The 22,758-nt window shown below is 37.0% G+C and overlaps 1 protein-coding gene and 1 long non-coding RNA gene across 3 annotated transcripts in view; one reads left to right on the top strand and one right to left on the bottom strand.

Moving 5' to 3' along the window:
* Nucleotides 1–22,758, top strand: part of RNF4 (ring finger protein 4) — a 77,904-nt gene that overhangs the window by 54,556 nt on the left and 590 nt on the right. The window contains exons 3-7 of the mRNA XM_072620048.1: nucleotides 154–233; nucleotides 13,326–13,335; nucleotides 14,079–14,235; nucleotides 19,667–19,715; nucleotides 20,524–22,758. The exon at nucleotides 20,524–22,758 is cut by the window's right edge and continues 590 nt beyond it. Of these exons, the coding sequence (XP_072476149.1) occupies nucleotides 154–233; nucleotides 13,326–13,335; nucleotides 14,079–14,235; nucleotides 19,667–19,715; nucleotides 20,524–20,673 (446 nt within the window). The 3' untranslated portion in view covers nucleotides 20,674–22,758. The remainder of the gene's footprint in view (nucleotides 1–153; nucleotides 234–13,325; nucleotides 13,336–14,078; nucleotides 14,236–19,666; nucleotides 19,716–20,523) is intronic.
* The window catches only part of LOC140511066 (uncharacterized), a 57,204-nt gene continuing 34,446 nt past the window's right edge, over nucleotides 1–22,758 (bottom strand). For both annotated transcript variants that reach the window (XR_011969426.1, XR_011969425.1), the window contains one exon: nucleotides 1–22,758. This exon is cut by the window's right edge. This is a non-coding gene — a long non-coding RNA (uncharacterized lncRNA).

Genomic DNA, 22,758 nt, shown 5'->3' on the forward strand with positions numbered 1-22,758 from the left:
TTTGACTTGAGAGATTTATTATTAGAATAAATATGCTGAAAATTTCTGTTTCTCTAGAATCAAATTTGTGTGGGTACAGGGTATTTATTTAACTCTACTGAACTTTATTGTCAGTTTTCCTGATGCTTGTTATAAAAATGTTTCCTTTTAAAGCTGGAGAAGAGGTGGTGGACCTCACCTGTGAATCTACTGAACCGGTGGTAGTGGATCTAACTCACAATGATTCTGTGGTGGTAAGCATCAATAGTATAGGTTCAGTTGGAGGCTACCTAGCTACCTAGGCAATTAGACTGATCTAGTGACTGTCATATCTTAAGTATAAATTACTTTCAGAGGAGCAGTAATATTATGATACTCCAACAAGCAGATTATTATTCACATGGTATATTATATATATAAAGTCCTTTGCAGACCTTAAAGGGCTATAGAGAAGTCTGGTGTTATCATTGATCTGTATTGTCAAAGATAAAAGATGTAGTGCTTTAGAACATTCTCCAAAAGTTATTTAAATACTAGGAGGACATCTAGTTGTATAACATAAAAACACAGTTCCTGTGTCTTGGAAATAAATGTTTCTTAACAAAGAATCTGATCACTCTCTAGCCCCAAAAGACAGATCACTCCCTTTATCTGTCCTAATAGTGGCACATATCATAGTGGAAGTCATTTGACCTTCCTTTCATTTCATAATATTTTAAAATGTACTTATTGATGTAATACGTGTATTAGCATTTTTACAATAGACATCTCCTAGTTTCTCTGCTCTACTGATTGTGATAACTCCCAGTGTTTGGTCTCTTTTGGCAAAGATATCATGTTATAATGGAAAAACTTAGAATGACAGGCAATCAGAGCTAGAATGGACCGTAGAAATCATCATCTAGGCCACATGACTTGCCCTGGGTCACAGACTTAACTGGGGCAGAATCTGGAACACTTCGCAAGCCTGCCTGGTTATCATTTTACTGTATTGCTCTTCTCATAGTGCTGCAAGTTAAAAGATGCTGACTTTCTAACTAATGTAGGAAACAGCATTAGATTTAGCATCAGAGTTTAAACCCTAGATTTGCATGTTAATATTGACATGATCTTGGCCAAGTCGTTCTCTCTGGACCTCAGTTTCTTCATCAGAAAAAATGAATTGGATTCAGTCTCTAAAATTCCTTTCAGCTTTAGAAATTATGGATTGTGTTTTTAAATTTCATGACCTGAATCGGAGGAATCCCAGAATCACTCTTGTTCTTCTTAAAGCTCTGCAAAAGATAGAGAAACCTTTATTGTATTTCCATCACCCTTGGAATACGTTAAGACACTATCTTACACCATGAAATCCTTAGGTTGTACACAGATGGGAAAGAAAATGGTTGCCTCAGGGAATTCCAGAGCTTTGCTCCTTGTTTTATTCCCTTCCCCTAGCTTGGGTCTCCTATACTTCTAATTGTTGTTTGTCCTTTGTTCTTGAAGAGGATCTTGACATCAGGAAGGTGATGTCATGACTTGGAAGTGAATTGGATTTAAGTGAGGCAGGATTGTGCAAAGTCACAAGCCTCGCCATTCCTCTAGAGCCATCTGGGTCCAGTGGCAAGATATAGATCATGTTGATTGGAGATAGTGCCTGGATGCAGTGACAGATCTTGGAATTTTTAAAAGCTAAGGCCTTTCCTAGGTCTCAGTTTACCTAAAGCAATGCCCATTCATTGATTAGGATAGGTAACAAATGAGGCTAAGAATGGCCTCTTTTAGCTAGTCAAAAGAAAAACCAAAAACACCTCAATCTTGGAGGGGAAGATCCTCAAGGTTTCTGGTAGAACAGAAACAATTTCTATTTACACTCACTCTGAGACATCAGAGCCCAAAGACCAAGTGAGGCTTGGGGTAGGACCTATTTATGGCTAATCAATGAGAGCCAGAGTGATTTGGGTTTAAGGCATGGTCCTTGAAAAGAAATCTAGCCTGTCAACCCCAAGATACCTTGCGAGGTTTCAGCTATCAAAAATTTATATTCCTTTGGGCAGAGCACCCAAATATGATTAATTAATAAGGGTATGATTCCCTGTGTGGACAGAGTGAGAGCAGGGAAGGAAGGAAGGAAAGTCTGCTGTGTGCCAGGCATTGTGCTAAGTGCTTTAAAATATCTCATTTGATCCTCACAGCAACTCTTGAGAGGTAGGTATTATTGTTATCCCCATTTTACAGATAAGGAAACTAAGACTTGATCTCATCATCATTCAAAGAATTCCAAAATCTCCTTGTATGACCATAATCTATTTCTCCTCTCCTTTTGCCTTTTCTTACAAAACCTTAATCTTTGTCATCACCATGAACTTCAATCTTTTGACCTCTCAATTTCCTCCTAGTCCATATCCCCTGTGCTAGCCATTCTCTCTTCTTTTCCCCATCTTAACCTATTAGTGAACCATTTTAATGCTGCATAATCTTTCTCTCTTGAATTCCTGATCATCTTATATCACCAATTATGCCAGCCAAGCCTCAGCCTTGGATCACTGTTTGCTACCTTCTCCTACAGCTTGTTCTTTACCCAATTGTTCTGAGTCCACTACAAATTCATGTTGGGCCCTCATTGTTGCTTGGTAGTCCTCCTCTGCCTCCCTTGTCACCTCACTGTCCCATTCAGCACAGTAGCCCTTCCAGACATTTTTATCCCTTCTGAAATCTCCCATGGATACCTATCCCTTATCTGGTCAGCTGAGAACCTTGCCTCATTCACTGTGAACTTCTCTTCTCAACTCTTCTTACTCAGGTGCATTCTGCCATTATTTCCTCCATTGCAATCTCACATGATGATAATCCTTAATAAGGCTAAATCCCTCTACCTGTTCAAGTGAACCCATTCCATCCCATCTCCTCTGTCAGATTATCCTGTCATCCCGACTCTTTCATTTATTTTCAGTCTTTCCCTTTCTGATGGCTCATTTCTTACTGCCTATAAACATACGTATGTCTCTTCCCTTTCTGAAAAGGCCCTCACTTGTTTCTTCCATTCCTGCTCTCATCTTCTGTCCCTTCTGCCCTGTGTAGCTAAACCGCATAAAGGCCATTTGCAGTAGACGCTTCTGCGTTTCTTTCTTCTCCCTCTCTTTTTAACCCCCTGATAAATCTGGCTTCTGGTCTTTCTGTTCTCTCCAAAGTTACCACTGCTCTGTTAGTTACCAAACACTATGATATTAATTATACTATAAAATTATGCGAAACATTTCCATATTAGCCATATTGCAAAACAAAAAAAAAGGTGAAAAAATTATACTTCACTTTGCGCTCAGAATTTATCAGTTCTCTTTGAAGGTGGATAGTACTTTTTCATCAGGAGTCCTTTGGAATTGTTTGGGATTACTGTATTGATCTGAGTACTTAAGTCTCACAATTGGTTATCATTACAGGAATGCTGTTATTGTACTCAATGATTTCCTGGTTTTTCTCACTTTGAATCTGTTCATTTAGGCCCCACCATGTTTTTCTGAAACTGTCTCATTATTTCATACAGCAGAGTAGTACTACATCACAATTATATGCTACAACTTGTTCAGCCATTCTCCAACTGATGAACTATCCCCTTAATTTCCAATTTTTCACTATACGAAGAGTTTCTATAAATATTTTTGTACATATAGATCCTTTTCCATTTTCTTTGATCCCTTTGGGGTATAGACCAAAAGTGGTATTGCTAGATCAAAGGGTATGCACAATTTTCTAGCCCTTTGGACATAGTTCCAGATTGTTTTCTAGAATTGTTAGTGGTTGTTGTTTTTCAGTAGTTCAATTATGCTCCAATCTTCATGACCCCATTTGGGGTTTTCTTGGCAAAGATACTGGAGTGGTCTGTCATTTCCTTCCCCCACTCATTTTGCAGATGAGGAAGTAACATAAATGGGTAAGTGACTTATTCAGAGTCACATAGCTAGGAAGTGTCTAAGGTCACATTTGAACAACAAAGGTAAATGTTCCTTATTTCCGCTGTTCCACCTAGCTGCCAAAATTATTGTTGTTCAGTTGTTTCAGTCATGTCTGATTCTTTGTGACCCCATTTGGGATTTTCTTGGCAAAGATACTGGAGTGGTTTACTGTTTTCTTCTTCAGCTCATTTTACAGAGGAGGAAACTGAGTTAAACAGGTTTAAGTGACAACTTTTAAGTGTCAGAGGCCAGATTTAAACTCAGGTTCTCCTGACTTAAGTGCCAAAACTCGTCTGCTTTGCCACCTAGCAGCCTCGAAGCATAGAAGGGTTGGACTGATTCTCTGTTCTTCCAACATTTCATTAATGGACCTATTTTTGCTCATCCCCTCCAGCATTTGTCATTTATAATACGTGTGAGTCGGTACCTCAAGAGTTTTTCATTTGTCATTTTCATTTGTCTTTCTCTAATCAATAGTTATTTAGAGCATTTTTTCATATGACTATAGATAGCTTTGATTTCTTCTGAAAACTGCTTGTTCATCTTCTTTGACCATTTATCAGTTGGGGAATAGCTCTTTTATAAATTTGGGTCAGTTCTCTATATATTTTGAGAAATGAGTCTTTATCAGAAAAAACTTAATGTAAAATTTTTTGATATAACTTCATTGTTTATGGAACCTTTTACTTAGCATAACGTAATAATGTCATTTTCCTGATTATCTCTTTTAATTAGTTATATTCATGCTTTTACTTTGTCTGAGATTGTGATTGCTACCTCTGCCTTTTTTTTTACTTCAGCTGAAGCATAATAGATTTTGCTCCAGCCCTTTATTTTAACTCTGCATGTCTTTCTGTTTCAAATATGTCTCTTATCCATAACATCTTGTTAGATTCTGGTTTCTAATCTATTCTGCTATCTGCTTGTGTGTTATGGATTAGCTCATCCAATTCAATGTTAAAATTGCTAGCAATGTATTTCCCTCCATCCTGTTTTCTTCTGTTTATCCTTCTCTTTCTTTATCCTGTCTCTTCTCAAAGGTCTGTTTTGCTTCTGATTGCTGCCTCCCTTAGTCTACACTCACTTTTATCATTGTGCCTTCCCCATATATTTTATCGCCTTCCTCTCCTATTTCCTTATTGGGTAAGATAGATTTCTATACCCAACTCTGTGTGTGTGTGTGTGTGTGTGTGTGTGTGTGTGTGTGTGTGTGTGTGCGCGCGCGTGCACGCACAGTTCTAGTAAGAGGTTGAATCATTGCCCACTACCCTCCCCATTTTTCCCTTTGTTATAAGGCTCTTTCTTGTGTGCATCTTTTAAGTGAGAAAATTTTCCCCATTCTAACTCTCTCTTTCCTCTTCTCTTTAGCGCATCCCCCTTTCTCATCCCTTTGCTATTTTGAAGATGATTCCAACATAGTCGATTCATACTTGTGCCCTCTAGCTAGGTATACTCCTAAATGCCCTAATAACAAGAAAATTCTTAGGAGTTACATGTATCATCTTTCCATATAGGAATGTAAACAGTTTAACCATAGTAAGTCTCTAATAATTTCTTTTATGTTAACCTTTTTATGATTTTCTTGATTCTTGTGTCAGATTTGTGATTTCATCAATGTGGGTCCTCCTTTAACTAATGCAGATTGTAGTTGCCCTACACTGGGTAGTTAAACTTTGAGTGATGATGTTTACGATCACTTGTTATGTACATATTTTGTAGTTTTTTGAATTTCTTTTAAAGAGCTAGCAGTTGATTATAAAATAAAATATACTGATTGGAGAGAGAGAATAGCAGAGTAGATACAGAGAACCAGCCTTAAAGTCCAGAATACCTGAGGTCATCCAAGAAAGCACATTATATGTACAAAAATAATTGTCATAGCTCTTTTTGTAGTAGCAAAGAATGGGAAACTTAGAAGATGCTTATAATTGGGAAATGACTGAACAAGTTATGGTATATAAATATGGTAAAATACTATTGTGCTGTAGGGGGATGTTTCAGAGAAACCTGGGAAGCTTCTATGAACTGATAAAAAATGAAGTGAGCAGACCCAGGAGAACAGTTTGTACAATACCAGCAACAATATTGTAAGGACAATCAACTCTGATCAGCACAACCAGCCACAATTCCAAAGGACTCTTGATGTGAAACCTCCTATTCACCTCTAGATAGAGAACTGATAGACTCAGAATGCAAATGGAAGCATATTTTTTTATTCCTTCCTTTCTGGGGGGGAGGGGTGTCCAACATAGCTAATGGAATTTGTTTTTCATAAATCTACATATTTGTAATGAGCTTTGTTTTTCTTGCTTTCTCAGTGGGAGGGATAAGGGATTAAGAGAATTTGGGTCTGAAAATAAAATGTAATTGAATTTTTTAAAAAGAGGACTATTTGGAGTTAGAAACTGGTCCTGGCCTATGCTGGCTTTGTGACTGCACCAGTGATTCTCTCATATCCTCCAGAATATGCTGATCTCCATGGATAAAGGGAGTTTTCATGAGGAGTTCCTTATATCAATGAAATCACATGTCCAGTCAAACAAAATATACTGTATAATATTTGATTAGTTTAACAGTAACCATCTTAAATTAAATGTTGGACTTACATAATAAATGATCTTTTAGTTTCTTAAATGAAGAGCAATTTAAACTCTCTTTACCTAGCTTTCATTCTGAGTGTTGGATAAGGTTCTTTTGCCTGAACATGACACTACTTAGTTCCAGTACCCAGCACAGGTTTCAGCATCTTCATTTGTTCTTATGCTTGGACACATCTCCACTTCCTACTTTCCTTAGTCTGCGTGTGAAAAGTCTTATCTTTTTGACTTAGGAAGTCCACCTTAGAGTTTGCACTCATATTGTCCATCTGGGGAATGTTCAGAGGTTTGTGATTTCACAACAATTAATAGGTGCTTCAGAGGTACATATGATACTGTTGTTTTGAGTTAGCATTTGCTGGACTGTTGGCCCTCATACTGCTTGGCCTTGCTTAGTTTTTATTACTAACAATTATATTCATAACCTTAAGTGGGGATAATAGTAAGTGATTTGTGGAAATGTTAGTTTAAAAATCAATGTTTGGCTGACTTGCATCTAGACCCTTTCCTGAGCCCTTAAAACAAGTCAACTCCCAGTTGTTGTTTCACAGTCAGGATTTTTGACTAACCCATGGTTGCCACTTGGTACTTGCTCTTCTTTGTGGCTCCAGGCTGGGATGGAGTAAGATGGGAAGGCTTTCTGTCTTTTCCTCTTAAGACCAACTACCAAAGCTAATCAGGAAGCTGATTGTGATATAATACCCGAAGTCTACTTTAGGAATAAGAACAAGTTTGGTCAATAGACCTATTACAAAATTTTATATTTGTAAGATTTTTAAATGGATATACATCCATACAATACTAAGTATAATGATCCTATAATTTTTAAGTTTTTTCCTACAACTTTGAGAAATTGTAGTCAACACAGGTAAGTTATGTTTATTGTACAACTTAATACATTTCAGAATACTGTGGCAGTGAAAATTATATAACCATCAAAAGGCAAAATGAAATCTTATTCCTGTGCTTGGATATGATTAGTCTCATGCTACCATTTAATTAATTAAACACCAGATTTATTAAAAATGAACAAATCACCATCTGTTATTCCCTAAACTTATCAGGATGTTTAAGGACCAGATTTAGAGTTAAGGATAGTATCTTGAAAAGTGTAACTGAGTTATGACAATTCTGCGAAGTTTCCTTTATTAAAAGCTTACGATGTCATTTTCTAACTAAGGAAAGAAATATGGCAGAAAGAAGAATGGTCTTATTCTCCAGAGCTATAATAAAGTCCCCTCAGTGTCTGATGAAATCTGATGAAAATGCATCAGGGAATAAAACCATTAGTTTAGCTGCTATAAAACAATTTCCCTAAAGAACCAATTAGAACTCTTTCGTAGCCTGAAAGAGTGACTGGATTTTACTTGCTGTAAAATTGTTGAATGCCTTTTTGTTTTTTTAAGTGAGCACGATTTTGCTGATGGTTAGGTGATAGCCAGAAGTAGTGACAGGCTTTCAGAACGAGAGAGAGAGAGAGAGAGAGAGAGAGAGAGAGAGAGAGAGAGAGAGAGAGAGAGAGAGAGCGCGAGAGCGCGAGCCCATTTGGGATGGGGGAGTGGAATAAGATTGTAAATATTTTTTAAAATTAAGATTTTTTTCAATTTGCAAAGTATAGATATTAGACTAAAATATTTTAAGGTCTCTTTCACTTCTAAATAGTCAATGAAAGTTTTCTCTTTTCCTCACTTAGATGATAGACAATTTACTGAATTCAGTTAAACAGTTTTACTGAATTTTCATTGTTCAGTCTTGTGCTAAGTAACAGAGGTTTGTGATATTGAAACAAATTATGTTCTGCTTCTATCCTCAAGGAGAGTTTTTGTCTTTGCCTGTTATTGTCGTGTGTCCTTGTTCGTGATTTGTTTCTGTTTTTTCGGGATATGTGACCCATACATAGTGATTTTCCAGTAGAGAAATAGCTATCATAAATTAAGAATTTTTACAAAAATACATTGTTTAGAGGAAATGATAAAGGTGTTAATTGTTGATTGCTCAATATGTATAAAATGGGGTAAATTCTAGGTTTTTGGTCTTCAGAGATTGCATATCAAAGGAGAGAGAGATCAAGAAAACAGCTGAACAGGCAGTAACTTTGCTTGCATGATCCCTTGCATTTCAAGATTATTTTGAATAAAATCTGGTGTGAAGAAAGAATATTGGATTTTGAGTTAGGAGAACCTAGGTTCAAATCCCAGTTCTACTACTTAAGTAACTGTGTGACCATGGGCAAGTCACTTACCCTTCTGGGCCTCAGTTTTCTCATCTCCAAAACCAAGGATTTGGAGTTGATGACCTACCTCTAAAGTCCTTTTAAATTCTAAATTTCTGGATCCTATGATAAGAAGATTAACACCTTCAGAAGTGAGATTATGGGAGATTAAATCCTTTAGTCCCACTGGGCTGCTATGCAAGCTTCTTAGGGGACCACCCCAAATGAAGGACTTTTGCTTGGTGGAAATCCGTGCCATTTTAACGCAAAATTTTAAAAGACAATTTAAAAACTATCACTAAGCAGAGTCAGTCAGTAATTAGCTTGTGCTGGTGTTGTTGCTGTTTATTAAAAGAGCTGTAATTATTGGGATCGCAGCTTTAAAGGGTTCAGGTGAAGGGAACAGATGTAGAACTTTGACGCAGAGAGGTGAAATTGTCAAAAGGTAATTGCAGAGGTAATCAGCAGCAGAACTAACTCACAGCTAGGACACCAGATTCTAAGTCACGGCCCTCTTCTGTTGATGAGTTGTTCTGGGAACCTCCGTGTTGGCAAGGGTCTGGATCAGTGGGCCCTTCATTTTCCGCATTTCACCACCATGATCCAGTGCTCTCTTGGCTACACTGCACAGTCTCGTCATTTACTGTGCGTCATTATTCCTTCGTAATTACTTTTTCTTGTGAATTAAGAACTCTTCCATTGTTTTTCTGTCATTTCTGATCTCCCATTTCTTTAATTTTCATTTTAAAGCCCTCTTGATGAAGTTATTGTCTCTAACCAAACATTTGTCAGTTATCCTTGCCAGTAAAAACTTGTTATACTCTCTCAGCCAATCATGCTTCCTCCTACACCTTACCTCTCCCCCCCCCCCAATCTTATTCTTTGACTCTCATTTATGTTTCATTTCTCAAGCCCCAGCCTTATACTGGAAAAAAGTAAAAATATTACCTACATCCCTATAGCCTTCGATTAGATCCTTATGTACACAAGTCATCTGTAATGGGATGACTCCCCAAGTACATATATCCAGCTGCCATATCTCTCCAACCTCCAGTCCTTTATTACCATCTTCTAGCTGTAATCTCCACTTGAGTGTTTTTACCTGTAGGGATCTCAGTTCAACAGATCAAAAACAGAATTTATCTTTCCCCCTAAATCTATTCCTCCTCTGTCCTTCTCCATTTCTCCTGACAATACCATCCTTCTAGTCATCCAGTCTATTTCCTTACTTGTAAAATGAGGATAATATTTATATTCCCTTCCACTTTTGGGTGATGAGTAAATCATTTATAAACTTTTTAAAAAGTGACATTATTATAATCAACAGTCAAGTGTTTCAGCTTCAGAAATGTATATTGTTTTATTAATGGCCCAGAACACTAAAGATGATACATTATCATCCTCCTTTTGACTGTTCCCTAAGGACTCACCAGGCCTTTCTATCTTACTTGAAGTCGAACTTTTCTCTGTGTATTGTGAATGTGAACTCCTTGAGAATGGGGACTTTTTATGTTTGTATCCCCAGCACTTAGCACAATACTTTGTACTTAAAAGCCCTTAATAAATGCCTCTTCATTAATCCATTTTTATTGGAATATATCCTAGCACATTTTATACCTGATCCAAGAAGGCACTGTACCTCTCAAATAGCTAGATTTGACTTCCTTGTAACCATTTCTCTCTCATTAAGAAGTCCCTAACCCATTACCTCTTGGGGCCAGTAATGGGTTTCCTTAGACTTGCAGAACCTGATAGCTCCTGTGGTTGCTCTGTAGAGGATGCTGTCCCCACGCCCCACAAACTCTACCCCTATGTGGGTGTAATCCATATAATTATGAATTTTTCTACCTCTAGTAGTTCTCATTTTTAGTTTTAGTCCCCTTTCATCTCTTTGTAATATAATCAACAAGCTTTTATCATGTACCTACTTTTTGCCCCGGGGCTAAATACTGGGGATAGAAAGAAACCTACAACCCCAGCATTCAAGGCACTTATGTTCTAATGGTGGAGATAACATGTAAATATGTATGTATAAGAAATATACAGAGTAGGTAGAGGGTAATGTTAGAAGGAAAGGTCTCCTGCAGATGATGGGATTTGGGCTGAATTTTGAAGGAAAACAGGGATTCTGAAAGGGAGAACATTCCAGAAAAGCAGCGGACGAGTACAAAGGCAGGAGACATGGGCATGGAGCGTCAGGTGTGAGTAACCATAAGTAAACCAATATAGCTGAACTGTAGGGTGTGTGGTGATGAGTATTTTGTATGAAAACTGAAAGAGTAGGAATGGTTCAGGTTGTGAAAAGTTTGAAATGCTAATCAGTTTATTTTTGATTCTAGAGATAATAGGGAGTCACTTGAATTCATTGTGTGAGTGTGTGTATGAGGTGTGATATGGTCAGAGTTTTAGGAAAATAATAATAGCTTGCATTTAAGTGCTTTGTGGTTTACATTTTACCTTATTTGATCATCACAACACCTTATTAGCTCCCTCTTATAGATGAGGAAATTGAGATACTGTTGCACAGCTAGTTAAATGTCTGAGGCAGCATTCAAATTCAGTACTTCTTGACTCCAAGTTCAGAATTATGCCCACCATGTTACTTAGCTTCCTGTACCAGCTGTGTGAAGGATAGGTTGGCGTGGGGAAACGGCTTGAGACCGACCAATTGGGTGTGGTAACTGCCATACACTAGGTAAGAGGTGATGAGAGGCTGAACTAGAGTGGTGTTCATGTGAGTGGAGAGGAGATGCATTTGAGTTAGTGTAGAGAAAGAAATGATAAGATTTGCCAGCTTGATATCTAGAGTGAAAGAAAGAAGGAAGGGGGGATACAGATTCCTAACTTGGGTGACTGGAAGGGTGGTGGTGCTTTGGATTATGATGGGAAAGTTCAGAAGAGACAGTTTGAGAGATGCCTAAGGGACATTTTTCTAACCTTGTTTGTGAATTATTTCTTCCATTCTATCTGTCCACTTTATCCCTTTTCATAAACCATACTTGAAGGATGTATTCCTCTAGCCCATATATAAATATGAAGATTGATTAGGTTATTAGTTAGTGAGTACCTATAGCACCAACTTGTCAAGTTTCTGGAGAACTTTCTTTACTTACTACTCTAGACTTGCCATATTTCAAATGAAAACATTAGTCTTTTGAGGCTCCCCTTGGAAATTTCTCCGACAACTTTCTGATCTTCTGGAGGTTTTTGAGAAGACTGTTCTTTCAGCCGTCCTGTCTAAGTATTTTATTTTATCTCCTTGTAATTGCATTAAGTATTGCTATACTGTGCCAGGAAACAACAAAGACATTTAACCAACATATTCAGCTTTCAATTATCTCCCTCTCACCTGTGTTGTCAGAACCTGATTTCTACCAGACTGTTTTCCCAGTAGTTTTTGTCAAATAATGAGTCCCCCAGTAACTCCAATCATTGCAACTCACATTTTTTGAGAATTTATGCTTTCCAAAAGAGTAAAATGGAATTTCTTGGAATTTATTACTTTAAAGCTTTTTTTTTTTTCTGGAATTAGAGAATTGTTATTCTCTGTTTAATACTTGCTCTACACCAGAAGAAACTTTAAGGTTTATAACATATATACTGTTTGCCTTCCTCCTGCATCCTACAAGTGTTATCTTTGCACTTGAAATGAACTTGACATTGCCAAATCTGCCCATCTGCTTTCCCAAATAACTATGTGATCATATATGTCTTTACTTATGGAGAGTGAGCAAGACCAGAATCTTTGTTGAGCATTTATATCTAGCATTTTTAGGCTATCTGCATGTATAACAAATATTAAAATTAAATATTGCAAATATTAAATCTATTCCATCACATTTAAAGTATATTGGGTTGATAGTGGTTAAAATAAGTGTTCTGAGCTAAATTGAATTGACAGTTTGATAAGTGCTTTGTTTTCATTTGCTACTGATTAATATTGGTGGTAGCCTGGTACATAGTTTAAATACTATGTAAGTGACATTAACTATTCCTAGTGTTAAGTTTTATAAGACTTTTTAAGTAAAAGGGTTGGGAAAGAGACACATTTCTTCATAGTGGTAATGAAGCAGTTGAGAACATTATGGTCATGTGCTCAGGCTGAGATGAGATGGCATATGAGCCTGGATGTTTGCATGTGCATGAGCTTTACAAACTTTCAGGTGCTATAGGATGCTAGCCGTCATCGTCATCATCATTATTCCCTGAATTTGGTCATTTGTAGACAGCACCCCTTTTCCTCTGTTGCCTTAATCACAGGTTTTATCTCATAAGATCACAATACAAATCTAGAATTGTAATGGCTCTCAAAGGCAACACCCTTGTTTTAAGGAAACCAAAGCCTAAAGATGGTAATAACCTGCCAAAGATCACACAGAAAGTGAAATTTGAGCTCAAGTCCTTTATCTCCAGATTCAGAGCCCTTTCCTTTATTTCACTTTCCCTTGTTAGTCTATTAGTTGCTTATTAGCACATGACTTCTGAAAATTTTGGAGTTAAGATATGCTATGCTACATTTTTATGTTTTAAAAATACTTCGTAATTATGAATGCTTAAAATCAAATTCTAATCACTTCTTTTTTTTCTTCCTGTTTCTTAAACAAGTTTGTTGAAGGTAAGTGGCAACATTTCACATTTAATCACATCTTACTAAAAAAACCTCGAATCACAAAGTTTTAGTATCAACAGGGCTTGAAAAGAGGTCCAAAGGGTTCCTAGAGGATATAAAAAAAGAGGGTTGTTCGTAGTCGGTTAAGCTTGGTACCTAGGCTCCAAAACTTTTAAGTCTTTAATATTTGTAAGCAGTTGATGTTGGTTTAAAAATGTTGTTTTCTTTCCTTACTGCAAGATTCTTTCTGTAAATCTCAGAAGCCTAAAAAAGCTTTTGTGACCTAACTCAGTGTCACAGATTCAGTCCTGATCTATTGTTAGGCTTTCTGAGGAGCCCTACTGAGATCCTTGCTGAGATCTCAATCTCTTTGATTCCTTTCTAAGCACTAGTGAAAGCCTTCTGATTGGCAGGAGATATGGGAAAGAGGAGTTTAGTGAGCACTTCCCAGTAGGAGAGAAATGAAATATCTTGTGCAACAGTGAGAGAACTTGATAGGTCAGGGAAGAGTAGCCTGGGCTGTGTGAAAGAGGAAGCCAAGGAAGATATTTCTGGAGAACTCAGGACAGTAACATCAATATTTGATCCAGTGAGACAGTCCTATAGAGATAAATGATTGCAGAATCCTAATTAGCTGGGCTTTATTGAGAGAGAGTTTACTAAATGTTAGGATGGAAGCCAGGGGTGGCACGTTACCCTGAGAAGGCTGGAATCCTCATTAACCTTCTCTATTTCAATTTAATTTTTAGAAAATCGAAGGCAAAGAAGAAATCCAAGGATAAGTCGAGGACAGCCTGACAGTTGTGTTTTGAGTAGCGATGATGAAGAAACAAGAGACAATGATGTGTATGTAACAGAAAATCCACCCAGAGGATCAGTTGTTCTGGAAGAAACATCAAGCATACGGTATGTACTTTGGTATTTTCTCTGCATATGTGATATATGTAAATATATAGAAATACATAAAATAAACATGTAATCGTTTGAAAACTACCAGTTTCTAGGAAGCATTATATTAAGTAAAAGTTTATCTATTTTATGTCTAATTTACTTGATTATATACTTGACTGTATCTTCCCATAACTAAAGAGAAAAATCTGTTTTGGGCTTATCTCTGGGGATATTATGAAATAAGTGCTTTTAGGACCTGTGATTTCAGTAATGTAAGTGCTTCCTTCAGTGTAGATAGCAACACTTTGACACCTTAGTGTAGGTAGTTTTGTGATTGCTATGGCCAAAAAATGGTAGTTAGCCTTCTGGATGATGAAGACCTCTCCACAACTGGATTGGTTTTTGGCCAGCAGACAGAGTTTGTAATGAGACTCATACTTAAAGTCTTTTTAGTTAGCTTTTGAGAATACCTACATACTATGATAAGACAACAAAATAGTACTTTGTGGATATGTGAAACGTGCTTTGGTGAATCTGTGATCTCATTAAGTTTGGAACTCCTTTTGGTGCTGCAGATTACAAACATTCCATGCCTTCTCATCCTCTTGAACTCATCCATGTCCTCCCTAAGCCTTTGCTAAAAAGTGAGTCTGGCCAAAATCCTGGGGGCATTCCTCTAGGTCTCTTGACTGTGTGAGTGCACTCCATCTGTTAGACTTCTGTCTTGCTTTTTGACCACCTCACTTCCTCTTTGTCATGTTCTTGATGATCCTTTTTCTGTTGCCTTTTGCATGCAGTTTGTAATTGGTCACATACTGTACCTGATCTAAACACACTGTATATTCATCCATTACTTTTTTAGTGACTTGCAGTTTTTAAAATAGTATAATATTTCATAATTCACAGATAAAACTAACTAGAAGGATACTGATATTAAAAATGCAGCTTTTATTTTAAGGAAAAGTTTAAGGTCATTGAAAATGATACACACTTTTCAAATACAATCTGGCCTGCCATCTTTCTCCTGTTTAGTTCTGGACTACACTTTACTGTTCATCTGCAGTGTCCATACAAAATATATGCGGATGGACCAGTTCCATATGATTAATTTCTATTGTAATTCTGAGTATTTTATTTCATGCATTTAAAAACATTGTTGCATAGATTTCGCTGACTGCCAGAAAGGTCAGTAACACCAAAAAGGTTAAGAACCCCAGGTCTAGACAATTGTTTTTCTTTAATTTGGTGTATAAAATGATCTCATTTGAAGGTTCTGCAGTATTCCAGGGCTTGATGTAATTGATTGCCACAATTGTCATTCACAAACAACCACTTGATGGGTCTCACCATTTTTAGAGAATCTCTATTTGTGTTTTGTTTTGGATGTCCTGTGACAGTGGTAGATATTTTTGGCAAGTTATGTCTGTCTCTTTATTGAATAACTTTCTTGATATTAATCAGAGAGTCATTGAACCAGGTGGTCTCTGTTGTTGGATGATTTTGAATGTGCATGGGATAATTTGTTAGAAGAAAGCCATTTAAATGGCACTTTGCCTTATTAAATCATATGCTTTTTTTTGGTAGTCTACAAACAACAAGCCCATTTGGCAGTATCCATAAAAATGTAATCATCTATAAGGTTATTCGTGAAAACCTACCTGTTCTGATACCTTCAGCAGGAGATCCTTCTATAGATTATTTCATAAAGATTTTGTAAAAATAGAATAGTAAGCATAGGAATCATTAGCTGTTTTTTTTTTTCTTAATTAACTTTTATTTTTTAGTAGTAACACTGTCCATGTTGTTTTCAATGCTTATGGTATCCATTCGTATTTTAAGTGGCTTGAAAATTGATCACTTGTTTCTTCAAAACATTTGATGCCACCAGCATAGATCTCTGTTCTGTCCTTTGTCTAATCGAAGTCTTTTTCTATCTTTGTTCTCATAATTTGATATATTCACTGTCTTTAGTTGGAGTAGATCTTTTCTATTGTTGGTGTGTCTCTTTTCCTGATTTCATTTTTAAATACTTTGAGGATCAATTAATCAATCCTTTATTGAGGATCTCCTTTTTATCAAGGCACTATACTAGACTCTGGGTGTGTAAAGAATACCAATTTTCTCCCTGCCCTTAAAGCATGATACATTCTGTCAGAAAAGATAGGATAAACATCTAAAAGTGTATGGAAAATAAATTTTAGATAATTTGAGGAGGCACTTGGACTCAGTTTTGCAGTTATCAGGAAAGACATATTGTGGAAGATTAGCATGTCAGCTGAGTTTTGAAGAAAATAGTGATGTTCAGAGGTGGAGGTGAGGAAGGAGTGCATTTCAGGTATGGGGAACAACCAAAAGGCATCACCACTTGCCAACTAGACATTTCAGACTGGATATGCCAGAGGTATCTCATACTCACCAGGTCCAAAACTGAACTAATTTTCTTTCCCCTCAAACCTACTATCTTCAAACCTTCCCTATTCTTCCAGTCTCTCAGGTTCATTAGATCCCTTCTCTCTACCCAAACAGCTGTCACCTCAATTCATTCTTTTATTACCTCTTACCTAGATTATTGTAGCAACCTCCTAGTTGGTCTTTCTGCCTCAAGTCTTTCCCTACACACTGCTGACAGAGTGATTTTCCTTCAGGGTGGATCAAGATTCCCCTATGCAATCAATTCCAGTGGTGCTATATTGCCTCCTAGGGTCAAATATTAAATGGTGGTTGAATGACTGCCTCTGTTTAGTTTTTAAAGTCTTTAAAAACTTGCCCTAGCTATCTTTTCAACCTCATTGTACCTTCTTCCCTCCCCACCCACATTCATACTCTTTCTCTCCTCTTCCCTCCCTTCCTCCTCTCTACCCCCCCCTTCCCTTTCTATTTCCCTGAACCCCTCACTCCCCACCCCTCATCTTCCTCTATGATCCAGTGAAATTGGCCTTCTGGTTTCTCATACAGGGTATTTCACCTTCCATCTTTGTGTCTTTGCACACTGCCTGTCTCTTATGCCTGAAATGCTCTCACTTCTCACTTCCATGTCATATAATCTCCTCTATTCCTTCAGGATGAAGCTCTGATACTACCCTTACACGAACGTTTTCCTGATCCCCTTCCCAGTCCCCCACCCTGCCACTCCCCTAATTGCCCAGTGCCTTTCTCAAATCTCCCTGTATTTAACTAGTTTCCTTTTATTTGTATATACTTAAATATGTACAGGCAATTCTCCCTTTAGTTAACTCACATTATACAAATTTGACTTTAATTAAAGAATTCTGAAAAAAGTTCACATTCACAATTATACATTTGACAAAGATGAAACATTGGAAGAAGTGAGTAACCAGACTGTAAAATTAGCACAAGAATCGGAGCTGGAAGTAGATGAGAATACTGTGGGGAATTTGATTGGGTCTCATGGAGAAGATCTGACAAAGGAGCATCTGATTGAGCTGCTATCTGCAGAAGAAAGGAAATCTTTAAAACCCAAGGTCAAACCAAAAAGGTTCCCACAAAACAGTTGGCAGAAGCATTTCATCATTTGAGTGAAATTTTTTCTTGTGTTAAGATGGATCCAGATACTTCTAAGTCCAAAGGCTTGTTGAGGTTATATAATATTGTTTGTTATCATCAGATATACAAGGGAAAAAAGAGGGCCACTGTCCAAACATCTCTTGATACCTTCATTTAAAAAGTTGCACATCAGCCAGTCATTAGTGACAAAGGCTTGGTGCAGTGGGTGGGGAAGAGGCAGTATATACTACTGCACACCTGTGTTAACTTCCCTGTACTTTATCGTTTCATAACTCTGTTTATTATCATGGCACAGTGTTTAATATGTCTGCATTGTAGTATATCTTAGGACTTGTGTAAAGGTATTCTTTTGTGTATACCTTTGTTATTTTTGTGAAGTGAGTAGGGACACATTTACTAGAAATCTTTACTAGGATCTGCAGAACTTAAAAGTGAGAACTATTTGTGCTCGTCTCCCTTTTGGAACGTAAATTCTTCATATGTAGATATTTTCCATTCTTTGTACTTGTATCCCCACTGGCACATTTAATAAATATTGATTGATTGATTGTTGGTTGTTTCATAAGTGATGGATGAATTTTTCATGTATTTTTATGGGGGTTTGGGGGTTTTGTCCCATTACCTTATTTGCTAAAAATGTATTATTGTTTTGTGGTTTTTTTTTTAGAAAAATCCTTAGACTTCCAGGGTTGGTAGCTATGAAAGATGATTGTGAGTTCTGCCTACTTTGTATCTTAAGAGGTTAAAACTGAAATGAATTATTTTTATTAGAGTAGGATTTACTCAGCCACACTTATCAAAGCCCTACTGGCACTGATCACATGAGAAAGTGTGAATTTATGGTGCTCTTACTATGAAATTAGGTATTAATCTAATAAAGAGAAGGACTTCAGTTTATTTAATAGTATATAAGTATGTCGAGCTTGTTACTATTTGTTTTTAATTGCTCAAGGATAGACTTTTAATCAACTATTCCTATCCTTTCTTCCTGTTGTTAGAGTTGAAATTTCTATAAACATCTAATTTGAGTCACCGTTAAAGAAGTGGTCAGTTATTTCTTAGAGTAGATATTTTCCATGTACATGACCTTCTGTCCTTGTCTCAAACCCCACCCCACCCTAGGAAGGCCTTGGGAAAACACATGACCAGAGGGTTATCTGAGCCACTCATTTTCATTTATTATGCCAAGTACATTGATGTTTATCATTGCTTATTGAAACCCTTTGAGTCTTTCCCTTTTGACTAGGAATCCAAAGGAGGTGTAAGATTGCGGGGGATGAGGATAATCTATAAATTAAGTGATATAGAACTTACTCTGTCTATACATGTATAAAGAGAGAAGTATTTCTTCCAGATCTATAAGTGTGAAGTATCTTTTCTTAATTTTACATTACAAGATAGATGCTGCTGGGGCCTTAAGTGAAACATATTTGTTTTCCATGGGAAACAAAGCTTTCCATTGTAGTGTAATCAAACAGCAGGTGGTTTCCATTGTTTTAGATCCTGTGTTCAGCCAGAGTGGGATATGGATAAGTTGTAGTTGAAGAAAAAGCCATGAATAATTTGAAATTGATTAAAGGGTAAATTATTCAAATCCTTGTTCTTCCTTATTACTGCTTCACTAATACTTCACACGGAAGAAACTTTTCTTTGGGTTAAAGGAGTCCTTTATTGAGGAAGAGAAAGAAAATATATTTTAAAAATTTTCTATATACATAAAACATATATAGTTACATATGTTTTATATACATGTGTGTATATATACTACATAAGACATTTTATAAATTTTAAAGCACTATATGCATTTTATAGCTATTATATCATCTTGGGGATAATTGGTTATTTATTTAAGGTATCAACTACCAAGTAATGGGATTTTTTCCTTTTGTTGTAAAACTGATCCAAATCATTGTGTTTTTAGGCCTTCTGGTACTGTTAGTTGTCCAATTTGCATGGATGGATACTCAGAGGTAAGAAAACTAAAGCTTGTCATCTAATAAATTTTCCCCAAAAAATGCTTCAGTGAAAGAATTAGAGGGGAGGTTTTTCTTTAGAAATGAAATTACTCACTTTCAGTTTTGTCTGATCTTACAACACCTGGAGCTATCATAAAGCAAAATTAAATTACTCTCTGCCCAAGCTGCAAGTACTCTTATTGAAAAAATAGTATTCAGTGCCCTTAATTCTGTGTGAATTTTCTAGTTACGTTTTAACTATGTGCTCTATACTTGGTACTTGGTACAATAGATTGAGGATCTTAAGGAAGTCCTTTTACATTGTATTGGCCTTTTATAGAAATGGTGACTATCTCTGTATGCTTTGGAGAAATTCCAGCTTAGGATTGATTATGTCAGCTCAAGTATGTTAGGAGAAGGATGACATCTTTCATGAAGAGCCCTCTTTTCCACCAGCCAAACTGGACAATTCGAGGGCAAGCCTTAAGATTACGGTTCTTATTGGCCTTTTTACTCCAAAGGGTCTCATTAGAGATATTTTCAAAGACTGAAAACAATGCAGGAAGGGGCTTTCTTCCTTTTAATTTAGTTCAGCCCCATTATTTTATAGATGGGAAACTTCCCTAAGAATATACTATAAATTTGTGTCTCCTGAACCTAGAAGTACAGGTCCCAGTGGCTGGTTATCAGTAACAAAACTGTTGCCCTGTTGTTTAGCTGATTACCACCAGCATATAACGTTGGGAATGTTTTTAATTATGAAGAACATAGCTATCTTGTGGAGACCTAGCTTCATGAATTTATTTGTTTGCTATTTTTCTAGATTTTGCAAAGTGGACGACTTATAGTCTCTACAAAATGTGGTCACGTCTTCTGTAGCCAATGCCTCCGTGATGCCCTTAGAAATGCTAGCTCCTGCCCAACTTGCCGGAAAAAGCTGAACCAGAAACAGTATCATCCAATATATATATGATATGTAATATGTTTCTCAGGACAGCCTTACGTGGATTGCTGTGAAAATGTCCTGAGGTTGTCAACATACCTGACAGTAAGGAGAACTGATTTGAAAAATGATTACCTGGGGTGTTTGTAAACAGATTTTATGGTCCAAACTTAAATGTCATAAACCTAGCTTTTTGTTTTCTCACATTTGATAAGGTTGGGCTGAATTTCTGAGGATCTAGAAAGGTTAGCTGAACCACATATCTTCTCTCAATAAAGTCCATGTGTTTTGACACAGCCTCTCTATACCATTAGGGTGTGTGAGCTCTTGGGTTTCAGAGTCATCTTAATCAAGTAATTGAATCTAATAAGCCTAAAAGAATAAAAGGTAAGACATTGGCATAGATGTGTGGCCTCTTCCCATGTGTAAGGTGCATAGAATGGAAGGGTGATTGAGTCCTGCTCCCAGCAGGCCCATCCATGTCATATGCCTTGGTGTAAAAAGCCTGTTTTTGATTCACAGCCTAGCAGAATGAAGGACATAATGACAGGCCCTGGGCCTTCCCCAGGGAAAAAGAATACACTGATGTATTGAAGAAATTGCAGAACTGCCAAAAATAAAGCTCCCCAGGTATAGCTGTTGGGCCTTCTCCACCAGCACACTTCAATACAAGACAGTGGTTCTGGGTCTCTGTGGAACCTGGAAGCAAACTCACTGGAGGCTTTTTATTTTTAGTATTAATTATTATTGTTATGAAAAGATTCCATATTGGTAAGGCCCAGACTTTCCAAGTTTCACTTGATCATTCGTTAGCCATGTGTTTCTACTTCGTAGAGATCCCTACTCTTATTTGAATTGGTGTCCATTGTCTGCCTTTCCTCTTCCCTCCCATTACCTAATTAAGTAATCAGCAGTTGGTGAGCAGAGGGCTGTTTCATAAAGCTAAATGCCATCTCATAGAACTCAGTCTTTACATCACACCCTATCAGACATAAGTTGTGATCTAGCCATTTCAGCCATTTATCATCATTAGAGACCTTTGTGTTAGACCTTTATGAAAACTTATGCCACTTAGCATTTCAAATTTGTGGCTAAAAGAGTGAGGGATCCAGTCTCTTACTAGCAATATGTTATAATTTTTTTTTTTGCACACAGAAATTAAACCGTCCTAAGTGAGATTGCTGACTAGGTTCCCTCCTTCTTAAAGATTCAGCTTTGTAATAAAGTTTGAGAAGTTTGTTCAGACTTTCACATTCCTCTGAAAGGCTGGATATTGACAGTGGCAAGAATGCCCCTTTCTGCCATGTCTGTCTGCTGTTCATATTCTCAGGAATGTTGATAATGCTATAGTATTATAAACTTGCCCCAAAGATACAAATGGGGGCACAAAAAAAGGCTTAATTTTTGTATTGTAATAAAAACCATTTTGTGTTGTTACCTCTTTGTCCCTTGACTGTCTCTCCATGAAAGGGTTGGGAGCAGGGGAAACAGCTCCTCTTCTTCCCCATGTGTTTTGCAGGTGGCTCCTTGGGGAGAAATCAGTTCTCTGCAACTTTTGGTCCAAGTCATCTCTGCCTGTTTGTTGTTAATGATATCAGTACTGTTCTATTGAGTTTTTTTCACCCGCCTTTTTTGGTGGGAATTAATTTTTTGAGTCTGTGTCTAGTTGGGATAGATTTCACTTTAAGAAGCTTTTGGTGTCTGTATTTTTTCATCATCCATGAAACGCTTTGCTTCTGATGGTCCATGCCTGTTGAGTTGATGCAGTCTTGCCTCCACACAAACATGATTCTTGCCTGCTGAGAAACTGTGGGTTTTATCCTTTGTTTCTATCTTTTTACCTGGGGAAAGCTGATAAATGTTACTCTACCTTGGAACTGCTTGTTCTTCAGTAAATGGTTCTTAAAATCTTGTATTCCTTTTCCATACTCTCTTAGAATTATTAAAACAAAATAAAGTTTTGTTAAGGCTGTTTAGAAAAAAGATTGTGAAGGGGGCAATTCTAGCTTTGCTACTGATAACCAACCTTACGTTTGATAAAACAAATTACTGTATAAAACTTAATTTAAAATGAGCATTTCCCCTTGCCACAGGAAGAAAAAGCAGTAGTTGTAT

This window comes from Notamacropus eugenii, chromosome 6 (assembly GCF_028372415.1).
Source record: "Notamacropus eugenii isolate mMacEug1 chromosome 6, mMacEug1.pri_v2, whole genome shotgun sequence".
Classification (NCBI taxonomy): domain Eukaryota; kingdom Metazoa; phylum Chordata; class Mammalia; order Diprotodontia; family Macropodidae; genus Notamacropus; species Notamacropus eugenii.